A 26572-nucleotide genomic window follows, 5' to 3' on the forward strand; every position below is an offset into this window, starting at 1 on the left:
CATTACACAAAAAAAATCTGTTCCTTTGCCTTGATAAAAAGCAGCCTCTGATTAGACATTACTGGTCCACATAATGATATTTTGTGTCCCAATGTTATGTTAAATTTAAAAACAAACAATATGGAATGATGCAGTTATGAAAACATAAAAAATGTAGCCTACATGTTGAGGAATTCAGTCCACTAGCAAGTCTACGCATCTACCTGTCGATCGAACACCAATTACTTATTTCAAGCTATTATTACCATCTCTCAGTAATAAATAAAATTAAATACTCTCATGTTCTACTATATGTTTGTTACTGTTTATCAACTATTTTTCAATATAGTATGAATTTTTCAAAAACACTGAGAAATTTGAAATGCCTACATTCATTAATGAATTTTTTAGAACTCTATTGAAAATTAGCTAATTGCATCATTCCTGGGGAAGTGAACTGTAGGAGTATAAGGAACACAAAAAAAAAAAATGGCTCTGAGCACTATGGGACTCAAAATCTCAGGTCACAAGTCCCCTAGAACTTAGAACTACTTAAACCTAACTAACCTAAGGACATCACACACACCCATGCCCGAGGCAGGATTCGAACCTGCGACCGTAGCAAAGGAACACAAAACATAGTACTTTTTATTAACCACTTTATTAGTTGAAAAATTGTTTACTTCAAGTAACAATATTCATTCTTGAAAAACTGTACATTTAATCTTGTGAATCTCTTTATTAGGTTCAAAAATATGAGTAACTTTTAAATTCATGTTAAAAATAAAATTGCAAAATTTGCAACCAGTTTAGTATTTAGCCACATACATTCTGCTATTAGAGTAATGCTCTCAGAATTAAAATTACAAGAAAATCTGTAGTCACTGCTGAGTATTTAGTTTTCATGCTGTCAATAATCAAAAACTTGTTAACTTCTTATAAATAAGATAACTGCTCTATTACAAACAAATGTACACGTAATTATTTCATTTACACACTTATTTCCTTACATGTTGTTTGAACTTAAAAAGCCACTGAACAATAAGGATCCGAGAACTTATAATGTCTTAAGTTTCCCTGATCATAGCATTAAGACTTATAATTCATCACATGGATGCAAATATAAGAGCTTTTGACCAACAACCTACTAGATCATACAAATCCTTCTGCCACACCTTAATGTGAATATATTGCCACATGTAATCACAGTTATACAGAAATTATTTCATAGGTACAGCTCAGCTTTCATATGAGAGGGGAAAAAAACACTCTCACACATCTAAATCATCATCAGGATCATCTTCATCCCAGTCATCAGATTCTTCCAGCTTGTAAAATATTTCACCACCACTCTTTTTTGATTCATCGTCATGTTGCCTCCTGCAAAAAGATACAACAGTAGTTAATATCAAGATATAAGTGTTAAGAAGTGCAATATGCAAACTATTCACAGGTCTCCAATATCCAGTTTAAATTTCCATATTGCTGTGAGCAACTTTGTTTACTGTCATATTTTGCAATGAAGTGCTTCATTGGAGAACAAACTGAATGCTGAAGTCTCTTTTGGGAGCATTGAATACAAAAAGCACTGAAAAATAAAATGCTTAAAAACATACTCAGACAGGTAACATTGCTGAAAAGTAATGCCTCCAAATTTGTTACGTGAAAACTCTTACAACTGGTGAAATAAAGCACATGTTATTAACTTTCTACATCTTTATTCTTCCTATCTACATATCTGTAGCCCTCTGCCACTACATGGCTCCAAATTGTAGCTTGTAACATTGCAGTCTTGAACTCAAATGTCAGTGTGTGAGAATTCGCATCCTGTAATCGAGTTTGAAATTCAAAGAGTTCGTTCACACATGGAGCACCCTTTCCCTCAGCATGACAATGTGACCACACATGAGCACTGCAACAATCCTATGCCACAGGTTCACTGTCATCGACCATCCTCCATATAGTCCCGACACGGTCTCATCTAATTTTCATCTGTTTTAAAAACTTAAAATCTCACCTTAAAGGATTTCATTTTGATAGTGATGAAATGGTGCAAGCAGAGGTGAGGTTGCGGCTCCATCAACAAAGTCAAACATTCTACAGATAAGGTATCAACAAACTGGTCTCTCAATGGGAGAAATGTGTTTGTTGCCGGGGTGACTATGTTGAGAAATAAAGATATAAAAATTAAGATTAAAGAAGAAGAATGTTAATTACATTTTGTTTATTTAAAAATCTGAAAGAATTTTCTCATAAAATGTTCAGAGGCATTACTTTTCAGCGCACCCTCATATATGCCTTGACTCATTCCACGTTAATCATGGTTCTCCTTCTTGGTGAGATCTACAGAACAGGATGATTGAATGAAGTCAAATCTGCTCATGTAAGCCTACTATGTGAAGATCACTAATTTCCACAATGCTACAGTGTAGGTGATATACTTGTACCATTGCCTCCTCCTCAGGGTCAATAGTGTGCCTATAATTCATGGATTGCTGCAATGACTTCTTGCGCAGTCTATCTGAGAATGTAACCTGTTTAAAGTGCCAATTTCAACAGCTATAGGCGTCAACAGTGACTCGTGCTTTTGCACTGTAAGACACTGGAAACATTTGGATCTGAACCCATACACTGATGCATACAAAAATGACTGAATTTGTGCCAACATCTCTCCATTTTTCAGCCAAACTTTAAAAAAAAAAAAAAAAAAAAAAAAAAAAAAAAAAAAAAAAAAAAACCAACACTAATAGGACTCAAATCATGTGCCTGTTTGTAAAGTGTTATCACACTTGACAGTTCTTAGCTGTGGAAGAAGGAACGAACGACTGTTAGGGTTTAACAGCCCAATTACAATGAGGCCAACTGAGTATAAGACTAAATTAAGAAAAGCATTAAGAAGGAAATTAGCCATGTTCTTTCTAAGGGAATTATATCAAAAATTGCCTTAAGAGATTTAAGGGCACCATGCAAAACCTAAACTGGATACACATACAAGAATATGAACTGGTTATCTCCAGAATGCAAAGATAGTTGGTTATTAACATAACTTCTGTAGTTAAAGTTGCATACTACTGTTCAGTGGAAAAGAATGAGCACAGAAATTAATACAATTTCTGTGAAACTAATGGAAACTGCTGTCATCTTCAGTTGTGTTGGAAATGGAGTGATGGTCAGCCAGGAGTGACATGGGAACTGGACTGCCTACAGTTAGAGCTTGATAAATACTGAGACATTTTCACAGAGTAGTATGCTCTGTACAGTTGACAGCCATGACATTGGAGGAATAAGTATATGCATGCACACTTAGTTGTAATGTACAATGCATGCTTATTAACAACACTACTTCAATGAATGGACCCAGAATATGCTGCAGAACTGATGAAACTTGAATTTTAAACTTAAAAAAAATCTGTTTGAAACAATGTATGTTGTAAATTCACGATTGTTAGAAGATATACAAGGAACAGCAGTAGTAGCTGTGGTCTGTCTGTTACATCATTTTTTAGGCACTAAACCTGTGTCAGTCTGTGGTGCAATAAATAAGTATTTTATTGTATTGGTTCCATCATAAGATTTGATTAATTAGTCAATCAGCCCCTGAGATACATCAGAAAAACCCAGATTTTCATTACAGGTAGAGATTATGCTTTCAAGACGGCAAAAATCAAGAAGTTAAGTATATGAGTTGTAGCAATGAAAGTTGGTTGCATTTTAAGCTCAAGATCTAGGAGGGCTCTATTGTTGATTACTTGAAATGCTATCAAACAAGAGAAAATTTGTGCTCAATGACAGCAAACTTCTATATGCTATTCATCTAACAAATGAAAATTAATTTAAATAACAAATGAGTCCTGTTGATAGTAAAGGTCAGCTTCAGATTCTATAGATAACAGTTTAAATAATGATTATAAAAGCCTGGTAAACTTCATATAGACAATGCATAAATAATTATGATTTTCTACTGTGGTTCAATTTACCGAATGTATGGTAGGACAAGCTGGTTTTTAGCTTCTTTCTCTGCTGCACAAAGCTCTAAGTTGAACGTCGATTTTGGTTCATTCTGGACGTCAGAAGTTACTTTTTTCATAAAATCAACTTTTGTGCAACTTACTGAAAATTCATCATTTATATGAAATTGCTCCACCTACAAAAGAATCAAAAATTACATATTGCTAATGGAGAAAATAAAGTAAGAGACATACAAGAATCTCTCTCTCTCTCTCTCTCTCTCTCTCTCTCTGTGTGTGTGTGTGTGTGTGTGTGTGTGTGTGTGTGTGTGTGTGTGTGTGTGTGTGTCGGCGCGCACGCGCGTAAATGCCATAAAAATAAAATAAATCCAGCTGTAGGGAGATTGTGCAAACACTGGTTTCAAGGAAAATAGAAGTGTTCTGTCATACACTCACTCAGTAAATGTACCAGCCATACTACAAATGGTTTCATTTTCTAAAACTGATGAGACAAAGTGAATTCCTAAAATCAATGTGGCTCAAAGCATGCCTTTCTTTAGCCATGTGATGAAAGTAATCAACAGCATCAAAAATTCTTCCGACAAAATAACCTTTTGTGATCCAATCAGTATCTACAATGTACTTGCTAATAGGTAGCTGTGGTCTGTGTGTTACCTCATTACTGCCTAATTGATGGATCTTATCAATGAGAACGGATTAGTTGTAAATCCTTCCCTAAATGCTCTGCTATCACCACACACTCCAATCTCATCATTGAGACAAAGCATTCTTAAGCAGGGAAAGAATGATCTGTGAAACCAAACAAAATCAAAGCATCTGAAGCTTAGCAGTTGCTGTCCACGACATCATGATACATTTTCATGTCTTCCCTCTTTACTTTCTCTGTTGCCTTCCACAGGCTTATATTCTCCACTTCACTACTTATAGACTGCATTTTAATCTTCTAATGTATCTTTATCAGCAGGCCTGAATTTGTTACATAATTTAAATTTATGGTTTCCTGTCTATCACTGCTGTGCTTTTATTTACCTTTAACTTCCATTCACATTATGATTTTTTTTGTTTATCTCTCATTTTTCTCTGATCAAGTGCTAACAGTTCATTACTAAAATTCTTAATCTCAACTGTTAACCGCATTTTTACCTTTCAATCCTTACTGTATGTAAGTCTCACTTTGCCTGAGCCTTGTGATGGTTTACTCTTCATTACATCACCTTTATATCCACTTTGGGCAACTTAAATTTACATATGGTTAAATGGCAATAATTATAACTAATTGATTTTTCTAGTAAAGGTCTGACAGAATGTAAATACTTTTGGGTTAAAGGAGACCACTCACCAACAAGCAGACACACAGTGATGCATTTCAGCAGGTGGAATAGATTGTGTTGGGTGGGGTGGGTAGAGAGAAACAGAGGCAGGAGGCAAAGAGAGAGGTTGGGGTGAGTGGCTAGTGGCTTGGTGGGAGGCAGCAGTTTGCTGGGTAGGAATGAGGGAGTGAGGGGTTGCAGGAGCACTGCCTAGGAATATGATACACAGTTGTCATTGCACTCTAAAGTTGATGCCAGGACCTGAATTTAGGAAGAGGCGACAGGTCAGAGGTAGGGGAAACTGTTAGGGGAGGGTGTGGGGACAGTAGATCACTGGAGATAAGAGGCCAGGACATAATGGGCAGTACAATTATGGGAGTGAAGGATGTGTGGCACAAATAACTTTCATCCACATAGTTCAGAGACACTCTTGGTGAAAGCTCTTGGTGAAGGGAAGGATCCAGATGGCCCATGTTGTGCAGCAGAAACTGAAACTGAGCAAGTTATGCTCAGCTGCATGTTGTGCCACTGGACGGTCAACTTTGTTCTTGGCAACAGTTTGTCAGTTGCCATTCATCCTAGTGGATAGCTATTTGAAAGTCATACTGACATAAAATACTATGCTGTGTTTGCAGCAGAAATGGTATATGATGTGACTACTTTCACAGTTGGCCCTGCCTGGATAGGGTAGGATGAGCCTATGACAGGAGTGGAGTAGGAAGTGCTGAGTGGATGCATTGGGCAGGTCTTGCACCTGGACCTCTCACAGCGACATGATACCTGTGACAAAGGGTTGGGAGTGGGGATGGCATAGGGGTGGACCAGGATGTTGCGTAGGTTGGGTTGATGACAGTACACCACTTTAGGAGTGGAAAGGATCTTGGTAGGACGTCCCTCATTCAAGGGCATGATGAGAGATAATCAAAGCCTTGAAGGAGGATATGTTTCAGTTGTTCCAGTCCAGGGTGATACTGGCCTTTTTTTTTGGGGGGGGGGGGGGGGGGGGCACTTCTCTGTAGCTCATTCTCGGGGATGGTGGGAGGATTTAGGTACGTGAGGATGTGGCATGGGAAATCTATTTGTGGACTAGGTTCAGGGGGTAGTGCCTGCCTATGGAGGCCTACATGAGACTTTCAACACACTGCAATGCAGAAAAGTCATCCTTTGGTGGCAAGGCTGTATGTGAGAAGTGAATGCTTTCTCTTTGAAAATGTATTATATATAGTTTTTGGAAAAACGAGGTTATTATTTATTTGTTCATACAATATGATTGTCTGGTGTTGGCCATTTATGTATTTTTATGTCACTCCGCCCCACTCCTACCTGACAGTGGGGATGAAATGTCATTGGAGCTGTCACTAACCAGCCAATGACCCCAGAGGCCTTTTGATAATGAAACTAATGTTAGATATTTCATACTATTTTCCATGGCACTACCTCCTTTTCTACATCTAGGGGATGAATTTGGTTGAAATTGCTCCAGGTGTTACAGAGTTATTCTTCCATAACTGCATCACCAGAAACAAACACATATATAAATACATTAGATACAAACATAAATCAATTTAAGTACATAAATATATAATAAATAACTGCTACATGAAAAAAAATCTCTCAGTCCCATTCACAGGTAAGTATTATATATACATTAATTAAAAGGAAGAAAAATGTACCGATTTTGATATTTTGCCAGCTGTTTTTCGGTGGATTGTAGTGGCTACAGGTTTTCCTTGTACTGCAGATATCTGTATATAAGTAGATGCAAGATGTTTCAACTGGGCTATAGTCAGATCCCGATTCATTAGGACATCTTCGTGAACCAAACAAATCATCTGCTTAACACTGACACCTGTAAGACGTTGGTTTTGTTGTAAACTGTTAGAAAGGAAAACAAGTCTGCAACACAAAAACATAAAGAAATATGCATCACATAAGCTCTAAAATTGACAGTTATGCATTTTTAAAGACCGCAAGAATAAGGAAACAGTAGAAGAGTAAAAATGGCCTAGAGTATTTCTTCTAAGCTAAAGAAAGTTTTCCGACAACCTTCTAGTGCATCTAAAATGGAAAGTTAGCAATCAGTGATAAACTAAAGTTTTGAATGAAGGCAGTGGACACGTACTTTAGCAAGCAAGCCAACTAGCATGTCCATAATTACTGGGAGAAATGTAAAGAAAAACAAATCAATCAGGGAACAAATTGGAGTGGAATAGGTAATTATGACTTACGAAAATGACATGGATGGAGCTGGGAGAAGTAGCCAGGAAATTCTTTGCTGAATTTTGAGGAAAAAGAAAAGATTGAGTCAACGACATAATTTAAAGTGGGTAGCAGGTGTTGGGAAACACACAAGTGCTACACAGATATCTACAACTGAAGACCGCAATGCATGAAAAATTGAGAAGAGATCTTTATCCATCAATGGTTGTCAAACAGATGATGATTATAAATAAGAACACCAATACCTATCACAGTAGTATGATGATGGTAGGGTAATCAGATACAAGAAAAATTTACAACTGTATCTTGTTTTGAACATACTGTTCTTAATGTTCAATTCAAAATAAAAACAGGTAAAATGAAGTGTGTGAACATGCAGTTGCACCAAAAGATTCATATTTGTGAGCAAGCCATAAAGTACCGCCCATGAGAACACAACCAAGCAACAAAATGAATGTGTTTCTTTTACTTCTATACTTCGCAATCTTGTATTAGGTAAACTTTTCTTCCGGCTATTATGTATTTATCTCAGTGACCAGTTGATGACAATCACTAGAAGACTAGGAATAGCTCGTTCCCTCGTGCAAATATTTACATCTTTGTGTGTCAACACCACAAAGTATTATGAGAATTTTACCTATGGATATTCTGCAGATAATCTTTTGCAAATATCTTTTCTTGGTGTGGATATGCTTTGTCTACAGCTCTGTCCTTCACCCTTTTTCTGAGAAAGAAGTAGTATAGGACTACCCTCTTCCATCTAGCACCACTAATGGAGGACTACTTATTAGCCACTGCCTTTGACCTTCCTTTTGGAAATGGCTTCTGTAGAGCACTGTTGCTCTTTGTTCTCTCTCCCAGCCGTATGCAAGTTCTCACTTTTGATAAGCAAGAAATTCTAACAGATAGAAGACTTCCCTACAATTAGCTGGGAAAGAATTTTTCATCCAGGCTGTGTAATGTATGCTTAAGCAAGTACAAAACAGCCAAGTAACAGCACTAGCTTCAAAGTCTGCTCACTGATGAATGACCTCCCAGCACTGTCAAACTTACTACTATATTGTTAATCTATGTTCCGTTGTCCTTGTTCAAGATTTCCATCTTCCTGATATAGGCAATGACTTGAAAGATTCCTACATTCTCTATCACACACATTGTTTCCACTGCCTTATCACACAGCTTCCATAACTGGGCTTATGACACCAAGATGGATGGAAACATGAAGCAGTTCCCAGCTTGGGAATTAAATCCATATCCTTTCAGCCTCCCAGGGATGCATGTGCAATAACAGATTAAGGAATGTTATGGATGAAATCAGTGAATTTTCAATTATCCATTGATAAATAAAATAATAATAAACAACAATACAAATTTACAGATTGGAATAAGAAGTGTAAATAGAAAATTATTTACGCAGATTAATTTCTGTTCATATGTGCAGAGGAAGGGGCTGGTAAGAGCAAAATATTCTCAGTCTTTAGCAGACACAGATTATGAGGTCAGATGGGCAAGAATAGAGGAACTGTGGATTTATTTAATGACAGGTACTAACACTCTAACTGAAACCTATTAAATTATTTTTGAATTTCATGAAATCATTTTAATTCTGCCAGATAATCTAGAACATATTTTACAATCCGTCAAAAAATGTAGGACAATTTGGATCAACCAAAGTTTGTGGTACCACCTATCTCCTTTGACCCGTGCAGTACCTGTGTAGAGACATCATTGTGGTGCAGTGTATTTCAAGTGGATCATGTTTGCAGAGCGCATGTCGAATTGGTGTTCTCTAGTGTGGGATGTTTGATTCTAAATTGTTTGTGTGCTTTGTTAGTGATTCATTGGACTTCTTGAATGTTATTTGTGAGAATAATATTGGAGGAGTTTATAATGGTTTTTCAGTTATTTTGATGTCGGCAGCTTTGAGCAGCACATCTATTTTCAGGTTTGGAATTTGTAATGCAGTGTGTTGGTTATGGTTGAGATTTAAGTTTATGTATCAGTTTTGTTAGTTATGGGTTGATAAATAGGTCCCTGCATGCTGCAATAGGGGAGAAACATCAAGCATGATTAAATTCCTACAGTTGGTCAGTTTAATTGCTGAGTGTATCAACTGTTAACATTTGTCGAGAACATATGAGACTGACCAAAGTTGCTGCATCTCGAACCAGGGATCAGTGTACGTGGAGCCGTCAACAGGACGACATATGTCATTCTATCTGGAGGGGATCCTAGTTTGAGAGGTACAGCATGACCATTCACGAGATTGTGTTGATGACATTTTTGCTATCAACAGATTGCTCGATTTATATGTGAGCTGACTTCCGTCGATAAGTATGTTTTTATTTTATATTGTAGTATGTATTGTATGTGTGTTTATGAGCATAATTGTGCGTTTCTTGTATACTGAAATTGGTGTAAATGCAGTTTTTCATTTTTTTTAAGGTTATGTTTTTAATTGTTGGCTGGATTGTGAATGGTAGATATCATGGGGGTTTGTTCTATGAACGTTGGTGAGGGTATGTTTTCGATATTAGTTATAAGGGCGAGCTGTGGTAATGCTGACTTCGTATTAGTTATACATTTCAAGTGAAGTGTTAGATAGTGGTATTGTCTAGTTGTGTCTAGTCTTGTCATAGTGTGGATTTTGAATGAGCTATGTACATCAAATCAAACAGATTGAGTGAAATGTTCAACAGCAGTTTTTCAGATGTTTTCCTTACTGTAATTTTGTTGAAGACTGAGGATTTTGTTTGCCTGATTTGTTTTGGTAGGTCTTAGTTACTAGCATTGTGATATATTTAGTTTGACACTACCCAAAACCCACTAATTCTCATGGCTGCCTCACTAGTTTCATGTTATTTCTGAAATTAAATATTTTTCACATTTGTGTCTATTTACATGTGTAATAACTGACATCCTGGTCACCATATTGTGTAAGCTCGATATAGTGATATTCACCATATTGATAACAGCTTGTGTCAAAGCAATGGATGGTACCATAATTTTTGGTTTTGCCAACATTTCAGTATATTAACAATGAAAACACACTTACCATTTAAGACTGATGATGAAAGGATGTTTTGGAGATCCCTGTAACACTGATTCAGCCCAGTTTTCAGAATAAATGATGACAGTGAATCAATACACAATATAAATTCTTTTCCTTGGCTAGATGCAGCCAAATGGGATAATTTGTCCACCAAACTTACAGTTGAGCTGGAATTCTCTCTCGTGTCTAAAATATATTTGATCACAAAAATGCAAAATCAGTTTACTGGAAAAACTATGAAAACTATAATAATGTCTTATGAATTTCAGTATAACACTACCAATGAATACTTGTATAAGATTATGTCATTACAAGTAGGTTCATACGTAAGCTTACCTACATAAACTACATTACTGAGTACCTGTCCAATCTTCTTCACACGAGAAAAAATCAAAGAACTGTAGTATCCCCACACCTTCACATGGTTTGAGTCTTGCTATGTTGTTATCAAGAGCTAAAACACACACTGTATTTGGTCCTGAAGTAGCTTGTTTGACAAAAGATTTCCAGAGGCATATTCCAGTGTTTTCAACAGAATCTGCAAAATTATTTTTTATCCAATGTGGTAGATAGAAACAACGACAACAACAACAACAACAACAACAATAAAGGAAATTACACTTCATACTTTACTTATATGTTTGTAATGTAACACGTCCTGGTCAAGTATCCCAGTCAAACTACACAAAATATTCAATGTACGGCTCTCAGGCCTGCCACCAGATTACATTTTGTGTGCCCCTCAAGGAAACTCTCGACATTATCAGCAGGTTGCTTATTGTTACTGCTGACAAGTTTCAATAACAAACAGCCACCTTCCAACAATTAAATCAAATTTCTAGCTTCTGCACTCCTTTGTTATTTTTCCCTCAAGCGTACCTACTGTAGACAAAATGTTACACTGGCATACAACAAAACAACCAGATAGTAATGGAAATTAAAGTGAGTCATTCAGAAAGAATAACGTGGTGATGTCAACTACTAGCCCAGTGTTGATGCTTACAATGAAACCCCATCACATATAATCTTATATACAGAAAGTAAGAGAATCATGCTCACTTGATTACTGGTAGTATAACCAATAGCAGGCTCTATACCAACTTTAATACACTTTATTATTTCCAGTTGCTAAGGATTAAAAAAGCAAAGTTTGTTCTCTCACATGCCAAGAACTGAGGATGGAGTAACACCGATGATTTCAACTAAGAAACTATCCCATAATATCAGCATATATTCCAATATATACATAATAACACACTAATTACTATTTCTGTGTCATTTGGATGATGGGTATGATTGTTGCTGGAAAAGAGACTGCTTGGTCATCAGTTCTTTTGATGAAGGGGTGGTCTGCTAGCCAACAATGGCACGACGAAAATAAGGTAGCAGCTAACCAATATGCTGAAGGTCTAGTTACTGAAAGAAATGAGTTGTCCATGTCAAATAAAATGTTTGGTAGATAGAGAATCTGACTGAAGGGTGCTGTTGTAGTAAAAATGATACAGCCGTTCAGTGGTAGACAGATAGCTGTAAGCTGATGGTTGGTTGGTTGGTTTGAAAGAGGGGGGAAGGGACCAAACTACAAGTTCATTGGTCCCTTGTTCCTAATAAAACAATGACACAAGTGTGAGAATAAAACAGACGAGACATAAAACACAACACGGAAAAAAAAGGAAAAACCACAAGAACGAATGACAGGCAATGAACACTAAAAGGAACAAAAGAGGAAAATAAAACAACAGAGAGACACTAGAAACAGAAGAGAGTAAAACAAGAAAGCAGATAACAGTGGCTGGCTGACCATGAGAATAAAAAGGATAAGCCAGCCACTCTGCAACACATTAAAACATCCACCATAAAAGCACTAGGGTGGAGGACACAGAGGGACAAAGGACATGCACTAAAACTTAGATCAAATGATAAAACCCACCCTCGCGAATAAACTGTAAAACTAAGTCAGCCAATGAGGCGTTGTCAGGTAAAATGAGCGGCAATGAGTCCAGTAACTCTAGATTTCGTTGCTGGTCAGTCAAAATGGAACAGCGCACCAGAATATGGGCCACTGACAACCAGACGCCACACCGACACTGAGGTGCAAGAGGTAACCGTGGGTCGTCCAAGCGTGGCCAAAGCGGAGCCGGCAGAGGAGAACTGATTCCCTGTGAGAGGTCCGCATGGAAGTCTTCCACACACTCGTAGTCTCCTTAGTGACACGCAGTTTGTTGTGCGTACTGTTATGCCATTTAGTCTCCCAAAGCTGAAATACCCTGTGGCATAAGTCAGAGCGCAGGTCAGGTTCAAAGATGCCCATCTCCAGAAGCGCTTTCCATGTAGCCTGTTTGGCCAGCCTGTTGGCAAGTTAATTGCCTGGGATGCCGACGTGGCCTGGGGTCCACACAAACACCACTGAATGACGGGACATGTTCAGGACATAGATGGACTCCACCAAAGGACAGCAAGGGTAGTACTGGTCGATAGCTTGTAGGCTGCTCAAGGAGTCAGTACACAGAAGAAACGATTCATCGGGGCATAAATCGATATACTGAAGTGCACGAGATATGACCACCAGCTCTGCAGTGAATACACTGAAGCCATCGGGCAAGGAATGTTACTCAATATGGCCTGTATGGACAAAGGCAAAGCCAACATTACCATTAGTCATCAAGCCGTCAGTGTAAACCACTTCAGAGCCCCGGAACACTTCAAGAATCAAGAGGAGACAGCGTAGAGCCACAGGGTTAACGGAGTCCTTAGGGCCTACGAAAGGTCCAGGCAAAGCTTTGGCCTACAGCTACACCACGGAGGTGTATGTAAATGGACCTCGAGGAGAGGTGGTGAAGGGAAGGACTCCAGTTCCTTCAGAAGCTATCGCACGTGAACCGCAATCGTTAGCCCTGACCTGGGCCGCCTATTCAGAGGTGAACTGCTGTGGTTGGGAAAAGAAGATGGTAATTAGGATGGTCAGGACAGTTATTAATGTGTGCAACATAACTGGCGAGCAGTTGTGCACGTCTGATCTTCACTGGAGCAACTCCAGCCCCCACGAGTATGCTTGTCACCGGACACGTCCTGAAAGCTCCTGTCGCTAGTCGAATGGTGCAATGGGTCGAACAAACGCAATGCTGAGGGTGCCACCAAACCATAAATCACACTCCCATAGTCAAGGTTGGATTGAATAAGGGCTCTGTAGAGTTGCAGCAGTGTGGAGCGATCTGCACCCTACTTGGTGTTGCTGAGGCAGCTACTTGGTGTTGCTGAGGCAGCGGAGGGCATTGAGGTGGTGCCAAAACTTCCATTTAAGCTCACAAAGATGAGGAGGCCACGTCAAACGAGCATTGAAAACCAGACCTAAGAATCAATATGTCTCCACTACAGTGAGTGGATCGTCATTAAGGTAAAGTGCTGGTACCGGATGAACAGTATGACGCTGACAGAAATGCAAGACACATTTCTTCATGGCGGAAAACTGCACCCTGTGGGTGTCTCCCTGTAGGCAACACTCAGCAACACCTGTACTGGAGCAGCAGTACGAAATGCAGAAGTCGTCTGCATACAGAGAAGGTGAGACCGACGGCCTGACAGCTACAGCTAGACCGTTAATGGCCACTAAAAATAGAGAGACACTCAATACAGAGCTCTGTTGGACTCCATTCTCCTGGATATGGATGGAACTATGGGAGGCACCAACTTGGACATGGAAAAGTACCGAGTGACAGGAAATTTTGGATAAAAATCGGGAGCTGGCCCTGGAGCCTCTACTCATACAATGTGGCAAGGATATGTTGTCGCCAGGTCATGTCATATGCTTCATGCACCAGCGACCAGGAGTTGGTGTGTGGAAAAGGCGGTTCAGATGGCAGACTTGAGAAACACAAGATTATGAGTGGTAGAGTGACCCTGGTGGAAGCTGCCCTGACATGGAGCCAGAAGGCCACTTGACTGATAGCTATCCACATCAAGCGGGTTTTTACTGAGTTTGAGCACCGGAATGATGGCGCTCTCCCACCATTGTGATGGAAAGACGCCATCGCACCACATCCAGTTGAAGATGACGAGGATATGTCGCTTGTAGTCAGATGAGAGACGTTTACTCACCTGGCTATGGATCCGATCAGGCCCAGGAGCTGTGTCGGGGCAATGTGCAAGGGCACTGAGGAGCTCCCACTCTGTAAATGGGGCGTTATAGGATCCACTGTGGCATGTAGTGAATGAGAGGACTTTCCCTTCCAGCCGCCGTTTGAGAATGTGAAGGGCTGGGGGGTAATTCTCCGACACAGAGGCTCAAGCAAAGTGCTCGGCAATCATGTTTGCATCGGTGGATAACACGCCATTTATCATAATGCCGGGAACACCAGTTGGGGTCTGGTACCCGAAAAGACGCTTGATCTTTGCCCAGACCTGGGAAGATGACGTATGGCACCCAATGGTCGAGATGTATCTCTCCCAACACTCCTGCTTCCGTCGTTTGATAAGTTGGCGAACGCGGATATGGAGCTGTTTAAATGCTATGAGGTGCTCCAGGGAAGGGTACCACTTACGCTGCTGAAGAGCTCGCTGACGCTCCTTAATTGCTTCAGCGACTTCCAACGACCACCAAGGGACTCCCTTACACCAGGGCTCTCTAAAAAGCAAGAGATCGCGTTTTCTGCCGCAGAAACAATTGTTGTAGTCACCTTCTCAGCCATGACATCGATGTTACCGTTTGGTGGAGATTCAACGGTGACAGCAGAGGTGGAAGTTTCCCATTCCCCTTGTTTAAAGCCCATCTGGGCAGGCGTCCATGGGTCTGATGCCGGGGCAGTGACAGGAAGATGGGGAAATGGTCACTACCACACAGGTTGTCATGTGCTCTCCAGTGGATAGGTGGGAGAAGCCCTTGGCTGCAAATTGATAAATCAATGGCCGAGTAACTACCAAGAGCCACACTGAAATGTGTGGCAGCCCCTGTATTTAAGAGGCAGAGGGTAAACTAAGACAGTAAAGTTTCAACATCTCTGCCTCGGCCAGTAAGCACGGTGCCACCCCACAAGGGGTTATGGGTGTTTATATCTCCAAAAAGTAGGAAACGTTTAGGGAGTCCATCAATAAGTGTAGCTAATACATTCTTCTGGAGGAAGATATACATTGCAGACAGTTATTTCCTGCGTCATCCTTATTTTGACAGCCACAGCTTCAAGAGGGGTGTGAAGGGGCACAGTGTCACTACAGACTGAGTTTAGGACATAACTGCAAACTCCACCTGACACTCGATTATAGTTGCTATGGTTCCTGTAATATCCCTTATAGCCACGGAGGGCAAGAGTCTGCATTGCCGGGAACCAGGTTTCCTGGAGGGTAATGCAGATAGCAGATGTAAAGCTTAACAGCTGCTGTAGCTCAGCCCGGCGGTGGAAAAAACTGCCGCAATTCCACTGGAGGATGACGTCATAATGAGACTGGGAAGGAACGGAACATTCAATGAGGCAGTTTATGCCTCAGAGTACCTGCTGCCACCGACTGTTTGCCTGATCAGTCTATATCCATTGTGTCTGAGGGTCTGGCGAGACCTAGGTCCTCGGCAGACGCCAAAATCTCCACGCCATCCTCAGACACAGAGCTTGTAGGTAGAGGTGGTGTGGGTGTCACCACAATTTCCTTTGTTTTAGGGGTCTTCTTTTTGGATTTCTCTTGCTGCTCCTTGGGTTTCCCTGGCTGGGATGACTTCACTGACTCAGTCTTTGGGACCGAGGATGAGTGTGAAGCCCTACAACCAGCTGCTTTTGAGCTCTTCAGCCACTGTTGAGTGTCATCTTTCCCACTAGCATAAGCCTGGGAATGGAGTGACCCAAGGGACCCCTTCCTAGCGAGAGAAGCCAAAGAAGACTTACACTTCTCCAGCTTAGAAGTGAGGACGGGCATCCCCGATGGTTGGGGGGTGGGGGTGTTGTTTGTTCCGAAGTATATGGTGTGGGAGCAACAGGGAGGGAAATGCCCCCCACCATCAAGATGCCAGGTGTATTCTTCCGGCTCTGAGAGGTTACTGGGGTTGGTGAAGCTGATGGTGCCAGAACTGTTGTAGTGGCGGTGTAAGATTATGTCACACATACAGGATGCAGGCATCCAAATTTTCTCTTAGCCTCAGTGTAGGTCAATCAGTCCAGGGTCTTGTACTCCATGATTTTCCTTTCATTCTGGAGAATCCTGCAGTCTGGCGAGCAAGGCAAACTGTGCTCTCCGCTGTTGACACAGATGGGAGGCGGGACATATGGAGTATTGGGATGTGACGGGCGTCCACAATCTCGACATGTGACACTGGAAGTAGGGCCGGAAAACATATGGCCAAACTTCCAGCACTTAAAGTACCGCACTGGGGGAGGGATATAGGGCTTCACATCACAGCAGCAGACTATCACCTTGATCTTCTCGGGTAATGTATCACCCTAGAAGGCCAAGATGAAGGCACTGGTGGCAACCTGATTATCCCTCGGAGCCCGGTGGACAAAATGTACATCTTGCTGCTCTAAATTGGCATGCAGTTCATCGTCAGACTGCAAAAGAATGTCCCTGTGAAATATAATATCCTGGACCATATTTAAGCTCTTGTGGGGTGTGATGGTTACAGAAACATCCCCCAGCTTGTCACAAGCGAGTAACTCCGGTGACTGGGCAGAGGATGCTGTTTTGAACAAGACTGACCCAGATCTCATTTTGGACATGCCCTCCACCTCCCCACACATCCTCTAAATGCTCAACAAAAAACTGAGGCTTTATCATCATGAAATATTCCCCATCAGCTCTCGAACATACAAGGTACCGGGGCGAGTAAGATCCGCTGCCATCCTTAGCCTGACGTTCCTCCCATAGTGTGGCCAGGGAAGATAACAATTTGGGGTCATTCTTATGTGCACTGAATTGAGCACGTGAATTTAGAGACTGCTAGTGTTTCACCACCAGCAAGAGATGATGGACTACGCTTAATCACTGGTCATCCGCCCTGTTGCCACCCACTCCGACCAGGGGCCCTCCCCACGGGCGCTACCCAGCCGCAGCAAAGGCCACCTGGTAGGATGACCATTGCCAGGAGTCCTGATGCCCCAGGGGGATGGGCATCTACCCCTTGCCATATGAGGGGAGTTAACGGCCCAGGCATCAGCAGAGCAATACCTGTGTGGTCAGGGGGCTACAACCAACAGGGTACATGGTGGCCCCACCACAACGGACTGGCTACCCAGCTGGGTATCAGGTCCGGTCACCATCGACGCAGAAAGTGACACTGCATAGTGCATGGTGGAAAACGCACCCAGGAAGCTGTCCTCTGCCAAGAGATGGAGAATGAGCACTGAAATGCGATGACAAGAAAGTGGGCTAAAGACCTCAATGCACGATGGACACTATGCATTATGTAAAGTGCCCTTCCCCAATTGGCCACTCTTCGAGAAAATTGTGAAGAATGGAGGTCAAACCCTACAGGGGACCATCACATAAAGGCTAAAACGTGAGAAACTCCTTTTAGTCTCCTCTTACGACAGGCAGAAATACCTCGGGCCTATTCTTACCCCCGGACCTGTAGGGGTGTTTAAGCTGACACTGGGTTTATGTGGCTGTTGAAATATGAGAATGGATGTTGACTACTGCCATTATTAAGCAGGGAAAGGTTATCAAAATCGGTATCAACCTACCAAAGCTTATCAATAACTACAGACATAGTAGAATTCACACAAGCATTCCAAACTCCAGATATTGGAGTAGTCACCACAAAAAATTCTTTCAGGATACTTATGTAGTCTATCTGTCAGATAAAATAGTTTATAGTTATCAGGATAGTGATAAGCTTCCCCAGGTTTCCGTATAAAACTGACAATGGCCCCCGACTGGGGGGTGGGCAAGATGGTATGGAAGCCTCTGTTTTCCCATATACAGCTGCAAATGTAGAGAATTAACTCTTTTAGCACCTGGTTTCAATCATTTTAGTTTAGATTTGAAGATCAGCTAGTTTGCCTATCTTGGTGTTCATCACGATGGGCATGCTGGTTGAAAGCTGAAGACACAGGAAAAACTGTCACAAATGTCTTCTTGGGTGTTTCACTGGATTAGGGGGTAAGGGCTGGACTACAAATTGCTAAATTGGTAATGGAGCAAGTTCCATACAATACACTAAAATTAGTAGGTTTGTCCATTGAGAGAATGTAAAGATTCGAGATTCATGATAAACCATTCAATAAGTTTACCTCTGCAGGAGTAATTTCTGCTTCTCAATAGTGGATTGAGCATACTGAAGTCCCCTAGAAATAAGATGGACTGGGGACAGTTGTTCTAGTAAATCATGTCTATCTTGTAGTAGGGCCACCTCGGGGGCGGGGGGGGAGATACGTGTTACATCTATTGCCTTGATGGATATTAATATGCAGTATTTACAGCCACAGCTTCTAGGTTAGAATTTAGCCACACTCACTCACTATATAGGTCAAACAGGACCAATGAATAAACATCTTGAGAAACTATGTCAATATTTATATAGTTCTCAAAGCATATGTAATAATTTCTAATGGCGGTCTGGTGGTCTCAGGTGAGCCTTGTTTCTTGCCAACAGCTACTAACTAGCTAAAAGACAAAACCCATTACATAAAGGAAGATTAGAGTCTAATGTACCATTGATGATGTCATTAGAGATGGAACAAAAGCTCAGATTTTTGTTAAGTGGTCGGTCTTCTGACTAGTTTGATGCCGCACCCCTCAAGTTCCTTTCCTGTGCCAACCTCTTCATCTCAGAGTAGCATTTGCATCCCATGTTCTCAATTATTTGCTTGATGTATTCCAATTTCCGTTTTCCTCTACAGTTTTTACCCTCTACAACTCACTCTAGTAGTTACACCATGATGTCTTACCAGATGTCCCATCATCCTGTCCCTTCTTCTTGTCAGTTTTCCATATGTCCCTTTCCTCGCCAATTTTGCAGAGGACCTCCTCATCCCTTAACTTATCAGTCTACCTAATTTTTAACATTCTTTTGTAGTACCACATCTCAGCTGTCCCTATTCTCTTCTGTTCCAGTTTTCCTGCAATCCATCTCTCACTGCAATACAATGCTGTGCACCAAACGTACATTCTCACAAATTTATCTCTCAAATTAAAGACTATGTTTAATACTAGTAGACTTCTCTTAGCCATGAATGTCCTTTTTGCCAGAACTAGTCTGCTTTTTATGTCCTCCTTGCTCCATCCATCATGGGTTATTTCCCTACCTAGCCAGCACAATTAAATAACTTCATCTACTTGTTGTTGTTGTTGTTGTTGTGGTCTTCAGTCCTGAGACTGGTTTGATGCAGCTCTCCATGCTACTCTATCCTGTGCAAGCTTCTTCATCTCCCAGTACCTACTGCAACCTACATCCTTCTGAATCTGTTAGTGTATTCATCTCTTGGTCTCCCCCTACGATTTTTACCCTCCACGCTGCCCTCCAATACTAGTGATCCACAATTCTGATATTAAGTTTCTCACTTTTTCCATTTCTGCTACTTCTCATTACTCTCAATCCATATACTATACTCAGATTGTGCATTCAATTCAACTGTACCTATAATTCTACTTCACGTTCACTGAGGACGGCAATGTCATCAGCAAACCTTATCACTGATATCTTTTCACCCTGAATTTTATCCCACTCTTGAACCTTTCCTTTATCTCTGTCATTGCATGGAATGAACAGCAGAGGCTAAAGACTACATCCATGTCTTACAGCCTTTTTAATCTGAGCACTTCATTCTTGGTCTTCCACTCGCACTGTTCCCTTTTGGCTCTTTTACACATTATATATCATCCATCTTGCCCTATAGCTTACCCCTGTTTTTCTCAGAATTTCAATCATATGGCACCATTTGGTGTTGTCAAAAGCTTTTTCCAGGTTGACAAATCCTACGAATAAGTCTTGTTTAGTATTGCCTTCATTATCAGCTGAAATGTCAGGACTGCCTCTCTGGTGACTTCACCTTTCCTAAAGTCAAACTCATTGTGTCATCTAACACATCCTCAATTTTCTTTTCCATTCTTCTGTATATTTTCTTGTCAGCAACTTGGATGCATGAACTGTTGAGCAGATTGTGCAATTACTCTCACACTTGTCGGCTCTTGCAGTCTTCAGAATTGTGTAGGTGATATTTTTCCGAAAATCAGACGGTATATCACCAGACTTATAATACATTCTACACATCAACGTAATAGTAATTTTGCTACTTCCCCCAATGTTTTTAGGAATTCTGATGGAATGTTGTCTACCCATTCTGCCTTACTCAATCCTAAGTCTTCCGAAGCAATTTTAAATTCTGGTTCTAATATTGGATCCCCTATATGTTCTTTATCACATTCTGTTTCTTATTCTATACCATCATCACACAAGCCTCCCTCCCTCCCCCTTCATAGAAGCCTTCAGTGTACTCTTTCCACCAATCCACTCTCTTCTCTGTGTCTGACACTGGATTTCCCATTGCGTTCTTATTGTTACCACCCTCGCTTTTAATTTCGCTGAGGTTGTTTTGACCTTTCTATATGCTGTGTCAGTACTTCCAACACTCATTTCTCTTTTGATTTCGTCATTTTTCACACAGCCATTTAAAATTAGCTTCCCTGCATTTCCTATTTATTTCATTCCTAAGTGACTTGCATTTCTGTATTCTGGAATTTCCCTGGACATTTTTGTACCTGCTACTTACATCGATCAACTGCATTATTTCTTCCTTTACCCACAGTTTCCTCACAGTTATCTTCTTTGTACCCATATTTTTCTTTCCAACTTCCGCAATTGCCCTTTTCGGAGATATCCATTCCTCTTCAGATAAACTGCCAGCTGAGTTATTCCTTATCACAGTGTCTATGACCTAAGAGAACTTCAAGCATCTTTCTTCATTCCTTAGTACTTCAGTATCCCACTTCTTTGCGCATTGATTCTTCCTGACTAGTCTACTAAACTTCAGCCTACTCCTCATTGCTACTAAATTGTAATATGAGTCTATACCTGCCCCTAGGTGTGCCTTAAAATCCAGTATCTGATTTCAGAATCTCTGCTTGACCACGATGTAATGTAACTGAAATCTTCCCGTATCTCCTGCCCTTTTCCGGGTACACCTCCTCCTCTTGTGATTCTTGAACAGAGAATTCACTATTACTAGCTGAAATTTATTCTCTCTCTTCTCTCATTCCTAGCAACAGGCCGATATTCTCTCGTAACCCTTTCTTCTACTCCTTCCCCTACAACTGCAGCCCCAGTCCCCCATAACTATTAGATTTTCATCTCCCTGTACATTCTGAATTAGCTGTTTAATACCCTCATAAACTTTCTCTATCTCTTCATCTTCAGACATCGACATGTATACCTGAAGTAATGTTGTCGGTGTCGGTTTGCTGTCAATTATGATGAGAACAACCCTGTCACTGGACTGTTCACAGTAACTCACTCTCTACCCTCCCTTCCTATTCGTAACGAATCCTACTCCCATTATACCATTTTCTGCTGCTGCTGCTATTACCCTATACTCATCTGACCAGAAATCCTTGTCTTCTTTCGATTTCACTTCATTGACCAGATTATATCTAGACTGAGCCTTAGCATTTCCCTTTCCTGATTTTCTAGCTTCCCTATCACTTCCAAACTTCTGACATTCCATGCCCTGACTCAGAGTATTATCCTTTTGTTGGTTATTCAGTCTTTTCTTCATGGTCACCAACCCCTTGACAGTTTCTCCCAGAAATCCAAATGGTGGACTAGTTCAGAATCTTTTGCAAATGGAGACAGCATCATATAACACTTTTGTTTTTAAAATTACAGGCCACATGTCCTGCAGGTACACATTATGTGCCTTTAATGCAATGGTTTTCATTGCCTTACATCCTCATTCCACTGATCATTGCTGATTCTTCCACCTTTACGGGTAGTTTCTCCTCCCCCCCCCCCCTGCCCCGCCCCCTAGAACAAGAAAGTGCCCTGAATCTCTGTTTGCTCCTCCACTCTCGTTGACATGCTCATTGGCTGAATGAGGTTGACTTCTTATTCCAGAAGTATTCGGCCACCTTTCCTGATGATTTTTATTCAAAATTTAAGTGGTGGCAGGATTCGAGTCAGGGACCGAGGACGTTTTGACTACTTTTCAATGACGCTATCCCCACATCATGGGTCCACTTGGATTAGGGAAGGAAATTGGCCATGTCCTTTCAAAGGAACAGTTCTGAGATTTGCCCATTTGCCTTAAGTGATGTAGCAAGATCACCTCAAGTCCATTACAATTGTGTTGCAACATTACATGGTTAAAATCTTGTTAGTTTCCCTCTTTCTCAGTATGTTTTTTGCTCTTCCCGGAGAATGGACGAAGATCACTCTGCAGGGTGTTCTGTTGCCTGCAATGGCTCTTTGAGCCACTGGCTAATATCTGGTGAAGAGTCAGCTTTATAAATATCCTTAGGGCAAATTTCAAAGACTATCTCTACAGAAGATGAGTTGTGTTTTGAATAGTTGAACAGCATCAGGAGAGCAAGATATGGTGGGCTTAAGTGTTGATTTTCTAGACTTCTTGCCATCACTGACAGAGGATCTTACTTTTGGGGATTTACATGTGATCGTATGCTTGCGCACATCACTTTGCTTTAGTTTTGTTATGGTACTGCAATTTCATCCATTGTTCTGGCTAAACACAAACACCAGAGTGTGAAACAATACTCTACTGACAAACTCGTGTAACAGTGAAACCATCTGTTACAAACTGAATATGTTGTTTCTGCAGTCTTCAGTCTGAAGACTGGTTTGATGCAGCTCTCCACCTACTCAATCCTGTATAATCCTCTTCTTTTCTGTCTAACTATTGCAATCTATAGTTATTTGAACCTGATTACTGTAGTCTAGCCTGGTCTTCCTCTACAATTTTTATCCACGGCCGCCCCCCCTCCCCCCCCCCCCAAAAAAACACGTTTCCTTTCATTATCAAACTGATAATTCCTTGATGCCACAGGTTGTGTCCTATCAACTAATCTCTTTTACAGTCAATGTGTTCCATAAATTTATTTTCTCCCTAATTTTATTCTGTACCCCATGGTATACTATTTAATGTTCTGCCTCAGGAAAACATCTGCCCCATGAGTTCTCTCTCCCTGACCCCCTCTCCCCTCCACCAGAAGCAGCTGTGATTGACTGATTGCTGGCATCTACCACTTACCTCATTCAAACATCAATCACAAACTTATTTCAATATATATAGGCCTATACAATTTAGTGTTCCATCAATGAAGAGGTGATTATACAGAGCACAGACACAGGTTTGGGAAGAATAGGGAAGGAGATTCCACCCAACTCCTTTGACCTGTGACGTAATGGTGGTGTGATATATGACATCACTATGACACAGTGTTTTTAAGTTGGTTGTGTTTGTAGATGTTGTATTTGATGTGCCCTCTGGTGGTTGAAGGAGACTCGCTGAGTTTAACATGTGGTATTTGGTTAATTTGAGTTTCGGTTGTCATTGTGCTAACAAAGTTTTTAGTTCAGGTAGCTCGTGTGGTAATGTGGATTGTGGAACTGTTTTCAATGAGTTACTAAGGCTTTTTGGTTTGTGTGTTTGGCGTTTTAGTTAGGTCTGATTAGTTTGGTGTCTTGCAGAAATAAGTGTAATTTTTATTGCTTTTTAATTAGATATAGATATGACAAGTGAAGTTCACAATTAGGTGCTTTAGGAGGTGTGTGTGTGTGTGTGGGGGGGGGGGGGACCTAGATAGTATTGCTGGAGGCTTTTGCTGGTAAGTAATTTTTGTTTTGGTTTTATTGTTTAGTAATTGTGATGTTTCGTCTCTTGTATATTTATGGTAGGTCGGTTGTGTTTTACTTCATATAGGGAATATGGGGTATTTGGTTTTTTGAGTTGGTGGAGTTATGGTTTCACTTTTTGGAGTTGTAGGCGCTGAATTTTTGGTACCGACAGCTGTAACTGAGCTATATTGGTCAAGGGAAATGTCCGATTCCTGTGGTTTCATTGGTGCGGTGAAATTTTAAAATTTAGTTTTTTTTTTTTCGATATTACTTGTTTTCAGATGGTTCAGTGTTTTTATTGTTGCATATTTAGCTTGTTCCTGGCCTACACTTCCAGTTTTCAGTGACTGTCCCGTTATATATCAGTACAAATCACTGTTTAACTATAAAACCCATACTGTCCCGTTAGTTCCATTTTATTTTTGGAACGACACGTTATTGCATCATTTTTATTTTTGTTCGCATTTGTTGGTGGATGTTTATAGTGACGTCATAGTCGTGATATTGTATATGCTGTAGTATGATGATGATGATGATGATTGGCTTGTGGGATGCTCAACTGCGCTGTTCTCGGCGACTGTACTAATTCCCAACCTTTGCTCAGTCCAGTTTCGCCACTTTCACGAATGATGATGAAATGATTAGGACAACACAAACACCCAGTCATCTCGAGGCAGGTGAAAATCCTTGACCCCGCCGGGAATGTATATGCTGGAACTAGCCGTTTCCGTCATATTGATGTCATGAGTAAAGGTGGCGGTGGAATCGGACGCTTTTGTACAGCCCACAGTTCTTACTAAAAGATGCATTTTGGCATTTTCGTTAAAAGGCATTTAGGAATTAGGTGGGCGGGGGGAAAAATATGTGTGTGAATTCCTTAGGGACCAAACTGCTTGGGTCATTGGTCCCGAGACTTACACACTAAACGAACCTATGCTAAGAGCAATACACACACCATGCCCGAGGGAGGACTCGAACCTCCGGCGGGAGGGGCCGCGCAGTCCGTGACGTGACGCCTCAAACCGCGCGGCGTGGGCGGGGATTTGAACTGCTGGACTACCAAAAAAAAAAAAAAAAAAACGTTTCCGCCTTACATGGTGGCAGTTTTACTTAGCTTATTAATCGTCTCTTGACTGCTAAACACTCAAACGCGCTTTGTTCGTTGGATGGAGCGTCCATCAGTAGCCCAAGTGTTCTTCTCGTTTTAATAGCATTAGGGGAGTGAAATTTTGGTCTCACGAGATCTTAGGGAATTAAAAGCCCACTTGCGCAGAGCCTCGGATACCCAAAACCGATGACAAGCATTCACATGTAATAATTTCGTAGGAATCTAAATCAACCCAACCTCCACGATCAACAAAATGCACATTTTCCATAAGCATTACCGAGACCGCAACGGTGCAAAGAATCCTAGAACTCCCATAAACTTTCAACACCAAAAAAAAAGTTTAGTTACTTTTATACCGGAAACTAATGTCATATATCACGAGCATTTCATCACAGTGTCCTACCGAGCACTACTGATGAAAGGCCACTACACTAGAACTAGACATACTACCTGTTATGGGTTTCGTTATGTACTGATAGTCCGCATCCTACAATCTTAAATCCTACATGCCTTCACTTTCCCTGTCTACAAACTTTGCTTGTGAATGGGCAATGTACAAACAAGTGTTGCAATTAAATGTATCAGAGTACTTCATTCACTTGGAAGAAACTTACAACATACTAAGCCTACCTTGAATAATTACCAATCTCGACGGCAATTTTCGCGTTATTATGTCGAGCAACATTCCTCCCTTTCTTAGGTTATGCGCTTCGAAATCAAAACAATCCCTTGTAAACAGACCAGCGACTCTACTCAGTCCGTACTCTTAATCGCCAATGAGGTTAGAGAATGACAGAAGCATCGGCAAAGGCATTAATTATGAACGCCTGGTAAGGACCAGACAAATGAACAAAAAACAGCATTCACTTTTCTTTGTACATGATTTTGTTTCACTCATTCGTATGTAGAAAGATACGATGGTTCCATCAGAAAAAAGACTGTTCCAGTCCCCCAAATGTCTGTATGTAGATTTCACAGTATTTTAATTGCAGATGCAGGCAGCCAACTCCAATTCGAAAGGCCTTGATATTTCCTGATACGCCATAGCGTTCGATACGGTATCGAGCTTGTTCGAAAAATCACGTGACATTGGACTCGCGCGATGAGGGTGCAATTAAATGTATCAGAGTACTTCATTCACTTGGAAGAAACTTACAACATACTAAGCCTACC

The 26572-nt window shown here is 40.9% G+C and overlaps 1 protein-coding gene across 1 annotated transcript; it reads right to left on the reverse strand.

Annotated features, from left to right (window-relative positions):
* Nucleotides 1-699: 699 nt before the first annotated feature.
* On the reverse strand, nucleotides 700-26162 carry LOC126234538 (elongator complex protein 5). The gene is made up of 6 exons (XM_049943234.1): nucleotides 26030-26162; nucleotides 10891-11067; nucleotides 10533-10715; nucleotides 6931-7106; nucleotides 3957-4123; nucleotides 700-1359 (listed from the first exon to the last, which is right to left on the reverse strand). The coding sequence occupies exons 1-6, from the start codon at nucleotides 26082-26084 to the stop codon at nucleotides 1251-1253; spliced, it is 867 nt and encodes a 288-aa protein (XP_049799191.1). The 5' UTR covers nucleotides 26085-26162; the 3' UTR covers nucleotides 700-1250.
* Nucleotides 26163-26572: the final 410 nt, after the last annotated feature.

Source organism: Schistocerca nitens, chromosome 2 (assembly GCF_023898315.1).
Source record: "Schistocerca nitens isolate TAMUIC-IGC-003100 chromosome 2, iqSchNite1.1, whole genome shotgun sequence".
Lineage (NCBI taxonomy): Eukaryota > Metazoa > Arthropoda > Insecta > Orthoptera > Acrididae > Schistocerca > Schistocerca nitens.